The sequence below is a fragment of the Arvicanthis niloticus genome, chromosome 6 (genome assembly GCF_011762505.2).
Source record: "Arvicanthis niloticus isolate mArvNil1 chromosome 6, mArvNil1.pat.X, whole genome shotgun sequence".
NCBI classification, from domain to species: Eukaryota; Metazoa; Chordata; class Mammalia; order Rodentia; family Muridae; genus Arvicanthis; species Arvicanthis niloticus.
The window spans coordinates 96927149-96940183 of NC_047663.1; the positions used below are offsets into that span (position 1 = coordinate 96927149).

The 13035-nt window shown below is 39.3% G+C and overlaps 1 protein-coding gene across 44 annotated transcripts in view; it reads left to right on the forward strand.

Annotated features, from left to right (window-relative positions):
- The window catches only part of Rbfox1 (RNA binding fox-1 homolog 1), a 2075913-nt gene that overhangs the window by 1949044 nt on the left and 113834 nt on the right, over positions 1-13035 (forward strand). For 38 of the 44 annotated variants that reach the window (XM_076937354.1, XM_076937355.1, XM_076937350.1 and 35 more), the window contains 2 exons: positions 4759-4812; positions 11427-11519. In XM_076937354.1, the coding sequence (XP_076793469.1) occupies positions 4759-4812; positions 11427-11519 (147 nt within the window). The remainder of the gene's footprint in view (positions 1-4758; positions 4813-11426; positions 11520-13035) is intronic. The other 6 variants (XM_076937363.1, XM_076937366.1, XM_076937356.1 and 3 more) reach the window with 1 other exon arrangement.

Genomic DNA, 13035 nt, shown 5'->3' on the forward strand with positions numbered 1-13035 from the left:
TACCATAGGCTGGCCCCAAACCCTCTGTCTTCTTGCCTCATCCTCCAGAATGGTGAGGATACTAGCATCCAACATCATTTTCAAATTTTTTCTTCTCCATACAGAGGAAATGTTCAAAAAGTATATCTTATTTAATACATCTTCTGGCAAGCAGTTGGAGAATTTACTACCTTGACTTTGGAGAAGGTTATGCCATTATTTATCTCCCAGTTTTACATGTGTAGCTAACCGACAGTTGTGATTGGAGGCATCAGTATTTCCATATTAAAGTTTTACACTTGAATTCTTGATCTCATTAAGAAAAACTATATGAATTACAACCAATTTAATTGTTTCACTCTTGAATATAAAATACTTATTATAGGTAAATGTTTAAGATTTAAATATTTCTGGGTTTGAGATAAGAGTAGACTATGATACATCCAGACCCCTGATAGAAGACATAGAATCACAAAATCATTTTTCAGAAACTGTGTGATTGGTTGGCACTCTATAATTTGCTGCATGCCTAAATGATACCACACCCTCTTGGTTTTGTTATCACTCAGTGAAGTGATTGGGACGCAGATACACAGGCCTATATTTAATCCTCACTACCCATGGGGAAAAAAATCAGAAGTGGTAGCCCATGTTTATAATTCTAACACTGGAAAGGGGCACAGGAGGATCCCTGAAGCTTGCTAGCCAGCCAGCCTAGCCTGTGTGGCAGCCCCAAGCCAGTGAGAGAACCTGTCTTACAAACCAAAGTGATATTGTTTGAAGAAAGACACTTGAAGTTTTTGTCTAGCCTTCACATACATATGCATGCCCACACATATACATTCGTGGACACAAACACATATGCCTGTACACACAAAAGCACACATATACATACATGCAATAAATAAATACACTTTGGACAGAAAAATGTTATTTAGGTCTGTCCTTAGTTATACTAACAAAACACATGACTGTTTGCATGCGTAAAAGACACTTGGGTGATCCCTTATTATAGTTACAGTACAGGTGGACTTCTTGCACGTTTCATGTTAATACAACACTCCAAACACAGAGCATTAAGAAGAGTAAAGTCATTTTGAGGATATGTCGCAGTGCCTCCTTTTTCTGTACTGAATCCAGATTAAGAACAGCTCCAGAGAAGAGCATTCCCATTGATTCTCCAGTTTCAAAAACTCATCCCTGAAAACACACAAACAAGTCACATTATAGGAACTGAATATGTTATATTTAGGAATACATATATATATATATATATATATATAGACATATACACTTAAGCATACAGTAACAACTAGTAAAACTAGAGGGGGGCACACATTTGAAAGAGTGTAGGAAAGGGTATATAACATGCTTTGCAGGGAGAAAATATAATTAAATTATAATCTTAAATGTAATAAAGAAAATTTTAAGAGATGCACCAGAAGGAAGCCTCTCTTTAGTCTCTATACATACACTCTGAATTAATCTTTACTTTTGGGCTTTATGCTGTAGCTGGTGAACACCCTTCACATTTATTTGTGTGTGTGTGTGTGTGTGTGTGTGTGTGTGTGTGTGTGTGTGAAATATTACACAAGGTTGTCTAAAAGTGTTCAGTACATATTTGCCCAAGTACACTTATATAGGATTCTAGATTTTGGTCTTAATACAGCCATTGAGATACCTCATGTGGGTCTAAGATGCTCTGAATGCTTGTGAATTGTCGAGGAAACAAATGCTAGTTATGTCTGCAAACGAGTCATGTCTATTTAAATTGAAGATGTGCCAGCTGTGTTGGCATCATTAGTACCAAACTTCTCAATTAAACCAATGATACTATAAATACAGTGCACAACTGTCTCAGAAATTGGGCTTGCTTCAGCATTCCTCCTATATGGCTCTTTTAACTGGCTTCCAGAACCATCCACCCAGCCACCTGCCAGGGAAGCAAACACTGGAGATCATTCCAGGGCATATGGTGTCATTGTTTCATTTAGGGAATGACACATGCTAAGATGGGTTTCTGATCAGTTTGTCTCATCCGGTTCTTATTTTAAGGGAAGTGTTTTGTGTAGACTGTTTAGGGAGGAATGTTCCACGGGTGACATTTGCTTCATGGTGTTGGAAGATGTCTTTTCCAGCCTTCTCTTTCCATAAATATATGTGCTTCTAGGCTCTGATGCCTGAAATAAATATAAAAGCATCTGTGGGAATGGGATATTCTGCAGAAGTTGTTCTTCTGAAGTGCTTACACAGTGGAGGATTCTTTACTATGGAACTTGGTTCACCTCTGAACGACCAATTCTTCATGTGTCACATTGAAAAGTTTTCTTTGTCAGTTTTCAGTGAGGTGTTTTTTTTTTTTTCTGTGCCCTAAATATTGACACAAAAAATGTTCCAAAGGACTGACAAGATGATTCAGAAAATAAAGTACTTGTTACCAAGCTTGACGCGTTGAGTTCATCCCTTAGTCTTTTGAGCTCCACGCACATGCCTTGACATATAAACACACACACGAACACTCACAACACATAATGTAATTATAAGTTTTAAAAGAAAAAAAATTAAAGAATAAAATTCTCTAAACCAAATGCTTAATGTGTGCCAACTATAGGGTAAGCTTGTATGATACCTGTTAGTACTCTGCTTGATGTACTGGCTTGCTACAGGCTTTTCTCCGTGGCTTTATCTTCTCATTTTCTCAACCCAGAACTTCTACATGAAATGAGTTAGTATGTCTGCTCACCAAGGAGTCTATGAAGAAGGTTGAATAGAAGACTTACCTTGAAGAATAGACTCTGTGACACAAAGGATCCAGCTTTGAGATTCTTTATATCCTATAGTTAGAAGTATTATTACTTCAAGCATTTGGTATTTCTAGCCTATTGATATATCTGAGCTTTCTTAATTGTTACAAGGATAGAATTCCACATGTGTTTAAAATGACAGTCTCCGTATATTGCAGATATTTTCTGTTGTTGTTCTTGAGTCATGTTCTTTGAGTCTTGGGCAAAGGCCCTTATCAACCAAGCATAATGACTTGAGTTCAATTCCCAGGACTCACATGGTAAAAGGAGAGAACTAACTCTTTGAACTTGTCCTCTGACCTCCACTGCTCTTAATGGCACACACACACACACACACACACACACACACACACGCACAAACGCATGCACACATGCACGCACATGCACACACACACACCAGACAGGCAGACAGATAGATATAAATGTTTTATAGAATAATTCTTTTCTTGAGTACTAGCAGGAACCTTTTGCCCTTGACTCTCCAAATTTCTTGCAATTCACCGACCTAGGCAGTTTGATCAGAAAAACTGCTCAGCTTCTTGGAATCATTATTTTTATTTCCTTTGATTCTGACCTCACCCTCATCCAAACACCACTATCCTTTGCTATAGAACAAAGCTTAACACTCTCATCCAGGGAAGAGAGAACAACAGACTTTTGTAGGGTACCATGTCTGCAGTGAAAATCCACATTGCACATACAGGTAGCGGATGACAGGAAAATACCGAATGAAAAAAGGTCTGCAGGAATGCATCCCCCTGGCTTTTGTTTCTTTGTCCAGTCATTAAAATGGGTGTTTGCCCTTCCATTCTGCATTGAAGGAAAGAATCCCACCTTACTCTTCCCTGGGCCACATTGCCTGCTTTCAAATAGTCATTTCCACCAGTGTTATGGGAAAGAAGCTATATGCTAGAAACACATACGCCATTTTCTATAATATCTAGGAAACATAAGAACCTTAAGTTAGAAGGAGTCTGGCTTATCAGATGCTCATGCTCTCAAAGAACCCCTTTGTGTAAGCCCATCATCAATTCCTTGATAGGCAATGTTCACCAAGACTGCCCAATGTAAAATGGCACACACACACACACACACACACACACACACACACACTACACAATATTCAGATTTGAATTTCAGTTAAACAGCAAGTATCTTCTCTTATGTCCTTAATATTATGTGGGATTTGTTTATTCTATAAAATTTGAAATTTATGTGTCAATAGTCATTTGCATTTTATTTGCCTGTCTGGTTGTTTGTTAATTAAAGTTTTTGTTTCTGGGCCTTTTATAGAGCCAGCTCCTGGAGGGGTGTAAAATGTGTTTGTGTAAAAGTACAGGCTCTCATCTGGGGGACATGGGGGCATCGCCCTAGGCCCATCCTGGCTCTGCAGATATCTGGATTATGACACAACTTTTGTGTGTGCACTTTTTTTCACATACTCTGGCTGCTCTGATTTTTTTTTTCTCTGAGCTCAGAGTTAAAACCTTCAAGATCACATTCTAGTTGGGTATTTTATTATCCAAATCTCAGGTCCCTTGGGGTGTTTATCCCAGTGGCTGGTAGAAATGTTGTATAGGTAATCACTAGCCATTCTTAATCTCTGCAGCTCAGTGCCTGGGAACACACACACACACACACAGAGAGAGAGAGAGAGAGAGAGAGAGAGAGAGAGAGAGAGAGAGAGAGAGAGAGAGAGAGAGAGAGAGAATATTCTTGGTTAGTATTTTGTCCTGGGCTCTGGGCTCTGACTTCCTGGGCTTCCCTGGTAGAAGGGCTATAATCAGAAGATAATGAATACACCAGAATTTCTAGCATTTTCTCATTTTAAGCATGTCACTTAGTAACAGAAGAAAAAAAATGCATGCTCTTAACTAAGTGAAAGCTCTCTGACTTGAGGAGTAATTATTGGTATATATTGTATAATTTATCTGATTTCTCTCTTTGCTCATGAGATATTTCTGTTTCTTTGCAGCAATTTGGTAAAATATTAGATGTTGAAATTATTTTTAATGAGCGAGGCTCGAAGGTAAGCAACTTGATTCAGTTTGGAATGTCTTAGCTTGTTGTGACATGTCTGTCAGGGACAAGGGAAGTAACTGCACTGCCTGAATCAGCACCTGAGAAATGAACTTTAGTGGGAACGTCTTTAGAGACCACCTCCCATTGCCTAAATGTTGAGAAATGCATTGGGTTCCATTGAAAATGTATAGGGGGTAATTTGTACCTTCTGGTTCGAATATATAGAGATATAATTACATATCTTAAATTTCCACAGGAGAATTACCCATGCCTAAGAAAAAAATAATGATGTTGCTACATTTTTTTTTGTTTTTCAGTGATAATTATGTTCTTTATATTAAAAAGTGAGTTGATAGTCTCATGAGCAGGTAAATATGTGATTACTCTGTATTAATAAAGTGCAGTTCTTTTCCTGGGTTGCAGAGGAGAAAAGTTTCATATACACCAATCTTTTGAACACAGTTTTGTTCATTAGGATGCTACAGATCCTCATTTTGTACATTTGTATATTGCTTCGAGTTTATTTTCTTACTAAGAAATCAGTGTTTAAAATCGCTTTTTTTCTAGAGCTGACAATTGTTCATGGAAGGCTCTAAGAAAGTTCCAGTACCTACACAGGACGTGTAAACATCCTACACATATACACATATACAGTATGTGCTTCCTATCCATGGCTGTAGAAGTGTGGTTCCAAATGTGCAGTACCAACACCATCTAGGAGCTCATTAAAGAGAAAACTCTCCATCTCCAGCCCAGACCTACTGAATCAGAAACCCTGAAGCTGGTCCCAGCACTCCACACCTTAGCAAACCTCCCAAGCTTGTCCTCAAAATGCCAAACACAAGTGTCTGTTTTTTCCTCAAAGGCCAAGCCTTCACCTGAATATAGAATACCTTTTGCCCACAAGTATTTCATCACTGTCTCTGTTGATGCCATAAGACCCCTCTCTCTTTTTAAATCTTTATGTACACTGAGAAGATTCAAATGCCTCATGTAAATACTCCTCATAGGAAACAATTGCCTAAGATGGTCCAACATTGTCTATGAAATTGGATGAGGATAGAGAGAGTGGTCATAGAAGCCGGATAGAGCACAGCCATGAATAGCTCAGAATCTGTGACAGCTACAGGTAATCAGATCTTAAGGATCTGATCCCCCATCTTCCTTCCATCCTTAGCCTCTGAATGTGGGTGTTGAGACCATTTTTATCAGATGCAGAGACATTGCTTGGGCTTCATAATGCCCCTTCTATGGGCAACTCAGAACAAGTAGGCATCCAGGTAGGCCTAAGCATTACATGTCACCGTAATCACACTATAAAACAAACCTTATAATTTATTATTCCTTACAGCATCTGCCCTCTGCCAAGTCCCTCCTAAATAGATTTAACATTGACTGAGTAGTATAGTGTTGATTGAATTAAGGAAACAAAATTTGAGGACTTGGTTTTCCACATACAAATAGTTCTGTAATCTTTCAGATGAATGGAAAGTCGATCCATTAAAAGTCTGTACTTCTGCACATTTGGGGAACTGGTCTTTCTTTGTCAACTTTAGCCATTTTCCATTCTTGTAGTCTGACCTCTTAGCTGTGATGAGAGGAAGAAGTTAGCTGTTTTTCTTTGAAGACCATTGAGTATTTTTATGCCTGCAGATCAAGGTGTATCAAGAGAAGGATATGGTTAGGGCTAAACCTGGCTCAGGCCTGGTTGATTCCTGGCAAAATGGGTGAAGATGATGTACAATGTGTCCTAACTTTGTCCTGATTCTGAGCTCTTTATCTTATAATTGTCATATGGGTTCCTTTTTTTTTAATTTTATTTTTCTTTCCTTGTTGTCTGTGGCTTGTTTAGAACTTCTCCTTAAATTACATTTTGTTTAGTAAGATTTTTGTCAGTTGAAGAAAGCTATTCCATTCCTTTCCGAGCGATGTTTGGGGACACCACTAAAGTACTGATGGCTATTTTCAAAGAACACGGCAGTGCTGTTTTTAGGACTTTTCCAATCATCTCTTTGATCAGCCTGTCCCTGGTGGCTCTAGGGAGAAGAACACTTCCATTTTCAGCATCTGAAGCTTGGACTTTGTCGGGCTATTCTGTGTTTCTTCCCTTTGGGTTAGGTAACATCCAGAATGGCTTTTGGTCTCTCCAGGTGGGAACACTCAGTCTCTCCCTTGCAGGTGTATAGACTGGGTGGTGCCATGTCCCTGGAATGTCCCTGAGACTATCCAGCTGGGAATGCTACCTGGGAAAACAGCTTGCACACGAATAGTTGTTACATTTGGCATCTTTTATTAGAAAGGGCCTTATTTAGAGAACCATTTCCACCTTAGCCTTTAAGAAAAGAAATCATTGTTAGGAACTCACTTCCATCAGTTACTGCCTCTGTTGGCAAGGAAACCAGTGGCCCCAAAGGACCAGAAAGTCTCTTGGTCCTTTAGTCTCCATATTTGAGTCACCTGAGGCAGATGACTCAAAGCCAAGAGAGGATAACTCTGTATGTGTGTGGATGCACATCCACAGGCAATATCTGTGGTGCTTTAGAAACACACAGCCTGAATCGTTGGCATATATGTAGAAACTATAGGAAAGAAACAGCTTCAAAAGGAATGACAGACAGACTTGCTCATCAAAACTGGACTACATGCAGGTGTAATGAATGACACAATTCAATTATTCTTTTAAGAGCTCTAAACTCATTCTTTTGCTCTTGAAATACTTTGTGCCCCAGAATAAGTCAGAATTAGTTATTCTCTAATATCCCTAAGAAATGTGCAGTTTGGTCTTTGATCTAGTGTATACACATCTGTGGACCAGTTCCACACTAGTTGGATCATTCCTGAGGAAGAGAGACATGCTTGTAGCTGTCGGCTTTTCTTGAGCATTAGGAAAGAGCAGTCATGAGCAGCTGCCATTAAATGTGCTGCACTCGGCCATGACATGAGGGGCTAATGAGACTCTCAGCATGCGGTTGGAAGTAGGGAGGCTTCTTGAGCGGAGGAACTAAGCTGAGAGTGAAGAAAGGAGGAAGAAAGACAGGAACAGAAAGGGAAGAAGATGATATCTCACAAAGACAAAGGCTGTATATACAAAAGACATTGGAAAGATGTGAACGAAAGGCTTTGGCGGTCAGGACAACGGGTTTCTGTTACCCTCTTGACATCTCGCCTGTTCTCCACGAGTGTTCTCTGCAATGGAGACTGAAGGGCTTGACTATTCATTTTGATTAGAATGTGTGAATTCCTCATTGTAGCATACAATACAGGGCATCCACTTGAGGGCCCCAAAGGAAATCCACCACTGAAAAATACCAGGATCAGAAAGAAGGAGGGAGGAAGAGACAGGAGAGTGAGAACTTACACGATTCACTGAAAGGCATTGAGATCAGCAAGCCATGCTCTAGGGCTCCATTTTGGGTCAGCTGGCCTGTTCTTCATGCTTGTCTGTCAACACAGACCCTTCCTCCGGGAAGCCCTCTTCTCTCATCTCTGGCTGCCTGTCCAAGTAGAACCTGACATAGTATGTCTCTGAGAGGAAGGACATCTGACAATCAACTTCTCATCTCTCTTTCTCCTTCCCTTCTTTCCTCCCTCCTTCCCTCTTTGTTTATTTCCCCTTTCTGCCTTTTGTCATTTCCTCATTTCCTTTATCCTTCATTCCCTCCCCCTCTTTCTATCCCATCCTTCTTTCCTTTCCTTTGAGATTCTTATTTAATTATGCCATGCTAGCAATCAAACTTTGCCCGATGAGCATTCTATCATTGAGCTAACCCCCAAGGTCCCTTTTATTTCTGTTTTTAGACTGAGTCACTTAGGCAGACCTTGAACTTGTGACTGTCCTGCCCCAGCTTCCCTAGTATTGGCACTGCTGTACCCAGCTCTGTGTGGCTAGAATGGGCACGCTCCAGGGTTCCACATCATTATGTCATTATGTCATTTCACCCCAGCAACCTCTTCAATCTAAAGATGCTCTACTCATTCCAAGGCAAAGACAAAAGTAACCATCTTTTTAAGAATGTCAAGGTGCTGTTTCCTTGAAATGTAATCTTGACCACCAGAAGGCCAACAGACACCACCATATACCTTAGCTCCCACTTCCACAGACATCAGGGCCCAGGGCTTTAGCCACAGAACCCCTGACATCCCAGAGGGACAGGTGAGCATATCTCTACTCCTAATGGCAGTTTCCACATGGGACTTCTGATCATTTTCTGACCCAAAGAAGCTGTAACATTTCTGTTCTAGATGGAAGGTAGAAGTTTCCAAGCTGCTGGCTGTTTGGGGGTAATCTCTAGGACAAGCTCAGCTTTGAACCTGCCCTTCACAAGTCTCAACATGTCATTCAACAATATTTTGGTCTCAGTAGAAATGATGATACCCTTTCCTCCATCTGTGAAGTGGGAACTATAGATTGTCTTTTCTCACTTGAAGAGAGGCTACAGATCCCTTATTTCTCTTACAGATTCTTAAGTGTCTGGCTTGGAGGGTTTTAGACATAGGCATAAAGGAGAGAAAGGTCATGTCTGAGACATCTTGGGCATATGATTTTACTGTGCCCCTACATCTATCTATGCATAAAATTAGAGTCATAAACTCACCCTTCTCCACTGATGTTTTCCAAAGCAGGGATATAACATTTTACTTATTCCAACACATATAATTTTGTTTCTGTGGGTGTGTAATAGAAAGATCAAGGAAATCCAACCATGGAATCATGTAAGTAGTCTTGTGAGGCAAAAGGCTATCTGTTCTCTGCTAGGGTTTTCTGATGTGGCAAATACAAAATGAGGCCCAGGAATCGAAATGTGACCATGCTTCTGTTCCTTCCTGATGCACAACTGAATTTTAGGACCACTATCCAAGGTAGCGTTGTCAAATGAATCAGCTCATCCCCTCAAATTCTGTCCTTTACCATCAAAAAGTAATCATTACTTTCTCACCAAAGCTAGAACATTATTAGCAAATATTTTTGATCACCCAGATGAGGTAGGCAACATGTGCGAAGTTTTTATGGGACATGTCACTGCATATTAATTGGATCACTCAGGCATGTCTTCTTTATGAATCCTCACTCCAGGAAAAGCAATATGAAGTCATTCAGTCAAAGTAACTACATCTAATCTTTTACTGTGTCTTCTATTGACAAATGTCCATCTCCCAGCACCTGAACACGTGCACAGCTCAAAACCTTCCACAGACAAGTCCAGTTTTAGTGTCTCCTAGCTAATGTACCTGGAAACTCTTCTCCAGTATCCCTCAGTTATGAGGTCATCATTAGTGCCAACTCTAGGATGGCTGTTATCACTCTACAGGTATGAGTATTGCACATTTTGTTTTTGTAAAGATGAATGTCATCCATATAAGGATGAAGCAACTGTCTTCACTGTGCATGAGGCTTCTTCTGTGCAAATTAGCAATCCCCACCACACAGTGAAATGTTACTCCCAACTTACCCAAGGGTACCCACGTTATTCAAAAGGTTGGTGTATATATTTCTAAACAATATGTACAAAGAAGCTTAAGAATTTTAGAAGTACTAGTAAGTCAGATTTCTATACTCATCATAAGAACCACGTCAGTGAAGAAAAATGTAGATTTTGACGAGATAGATTAGTAGGGCTTGTGGTAGATGCTGAAACATTAAAGCAAAAACTATACTTGTAAAGCAAAGGATATCCTTGCTATTTATTACTCAAAGGAGATCTCAGTGTGCTGCACAGATTCGCCCAGTCTGGGAACTATCTTTACTTTTCTAATTGTTGATATAGCAAATGACTACCAGCCTAGTACCATGTAACATTGTTTTCCTGTTAATAAGTTAATGTAAAATGTCAAATTCCAATGTCTTTTAATATTTGGGGGGGGGGGTGGAGAGGGCAAGGCACAGATGCAGAATGGAACTTGCTTATCTACATTATTAACCAACAAAAATTTATTTGTATTCATTTCATGTGATTTATGTTTTTGTTTATTAGAACTACAAGATCAAGATTTATTATTAAAAAAAAAAGGTCTTTCCTTTTTTTAGGCTTGTTCTTTTTATTTTTGAGAAGCAAAGGCTGTACAGTTGACAGACTTGAATAACCCTAAAACTGCATGAAGAAGAAGTGTTCTTAAATCCACGCAGCATGACTCCGTAGGCAATGTGACAGGACTTGAGCATTCACTATTGAATTCCGTGCACACATTTTATTCTGTTTTATTTTTAATTTGCATGTCAAGAACCTGGTTCCCTTTCTTTTTCTCGTTCTTTCATTTCTTCTCTGTGGAGACTGTACACTTATTTTGATCTCATTTTCCTTTTGGTTGGTTTCTTTTCTTCTGTAGTGATGTTTAGAAAGGTATATTTTTTTTTGTTTGTTTGTCGGTTTGGTTTTCGTTTCCATATCCATCTTTGAATTCTTTAGGGGTTCCAGCTAACGGGTGACAGGAAAAAAAAAATCTCGTTCACATTTGGTGCTTTAATGACTGCACATCTTAGTGTTTTTATAATTTCTCTAATTTGCATGTTACAGAACGGAAGCCAGGACAAGAAATAGCAATGAAAGAGAGAGAACTTTACCAAGTGGTCGTTGACTGAAATAATAATATGCATGTTGTTCTCCTTCTCCCTCCTGCATGCAGGGATTTGGTTTCGTAACTTTCGAAAATAGTGCGGATGCGGACAGGGCGAGGGAGAAATTGCACGGTACCGTGGTAGAGGGCCGTAAAATCGAGGTGCATGTCCAAAATATTTTCCTTTTCCCTCTTTTTTTATAAATGTCTGCTTCACGCTCATTCGTCCTTCCAGGTGCATCATTGGTGTCTCGTGTGTGACCCTATTCCCTTCTCATTGTTTATATATATTTATATATTTATATATATTTATATATAAAAAGGAAAACTGGCCTTACTTTTTTGTTAAATTTTACTTTATGTTATTCTTTATAGGACTGCTTGAGAGTAGATGGCAAAACTGAGATGACAGGAAGGTTAATAAGAAAGGTTCTGTTTGTTTGTTTTAGTTTCTTTTCAATGGTTTATGAACAACGGGTGCCATAGAATCCAAAGAGGACACAGTATTCAAACCAAACCAAATATAGCAAGCTTCGTTTTATTTTGTTTCTTTTTCAGTCCACTTTAGGGTTGAAGAGGGATCCACAGTGGTTTGCAAATTAGACCAAATTTTAAAGACAATAACATTCAAAATTCTAAGAAGAAGAAAAAAAGAAATGAGAGGCACTTGTTATTAAATGTTTCACTTCAAACAAAAGCCAGCTTGAATTCTTTGCATTCTTCTGATTAGACACTGAATAAGCAATCAGGATTTCTCATCTCAATACATGGCCTCTGTGGATTGGCAACGCAGACCCCACATTCTGACATCCAGCGCCTGCCCTTCACACCACTGGGTTCCTCTTCAACACAATCAAAGGGTCATATCTGTTAAAACTTTAAAAAAAAAAAAAAAATACCAGTTAAAAATGCTTTAGTCTTTGGAGTAAGATGTCGCATATTTTGCCTTTTTATTTCCCCCTCGCCGGTAACGCTTAGGCCCCTCACCAAACTCTCAGTAACCATGGTAACTGTATACAAACCCATGCTGGCGATGGCGGTGAATGGTAAGTGACGAGTCCATCTGCCGCTTCACGTATTTAGTGCTGATATATCTCTATACATATCTCTCTACCACGTGAATTTTTTTGACTTGTTGTATTAAGTTTTCTTGATGCTCCATTTTTTTGGGTCTTTGGTACGCCTGTAATTGAGTGTACGTTCTAAGCTAGCCTGGGAGGCTCTGACTGGACTGAGTTACGAGCAGTGCACATCTTACTCAGACCCTTAACTCCATATTGTGTTACACAATGCACCCTCTCCTTTACCCTTTTGTTAGCTGTGACCTTAAAGCTTGAATGACTCGTTAATTCTTGCAATGTAAAAGGCTCTTGTTCCAAGTGTTGAATGCTAGATGTTGCTTCCCAATGGTTTCCCTCTCCCGAAGTGTTGCACACGGCTTAAACTTGTCTGTCCCTTTCCTTGACATTTATGTACCCTGTACTTTGTCTCCTCCCTCTTCTCCACTGCATGCCCCTTCCATATTAACTCGATTTTTTTTTGTTTAAAAACCTATTTCTTGTTTCTGTGTTACCATGGAGCACACGCATGCTTTTAAATCTTCAATTATGCAGTATCTTTTAATTTGCTTTTACTGTCTCTTTATTAAACTTTTAAATGAGATGACATTGCTTTATTG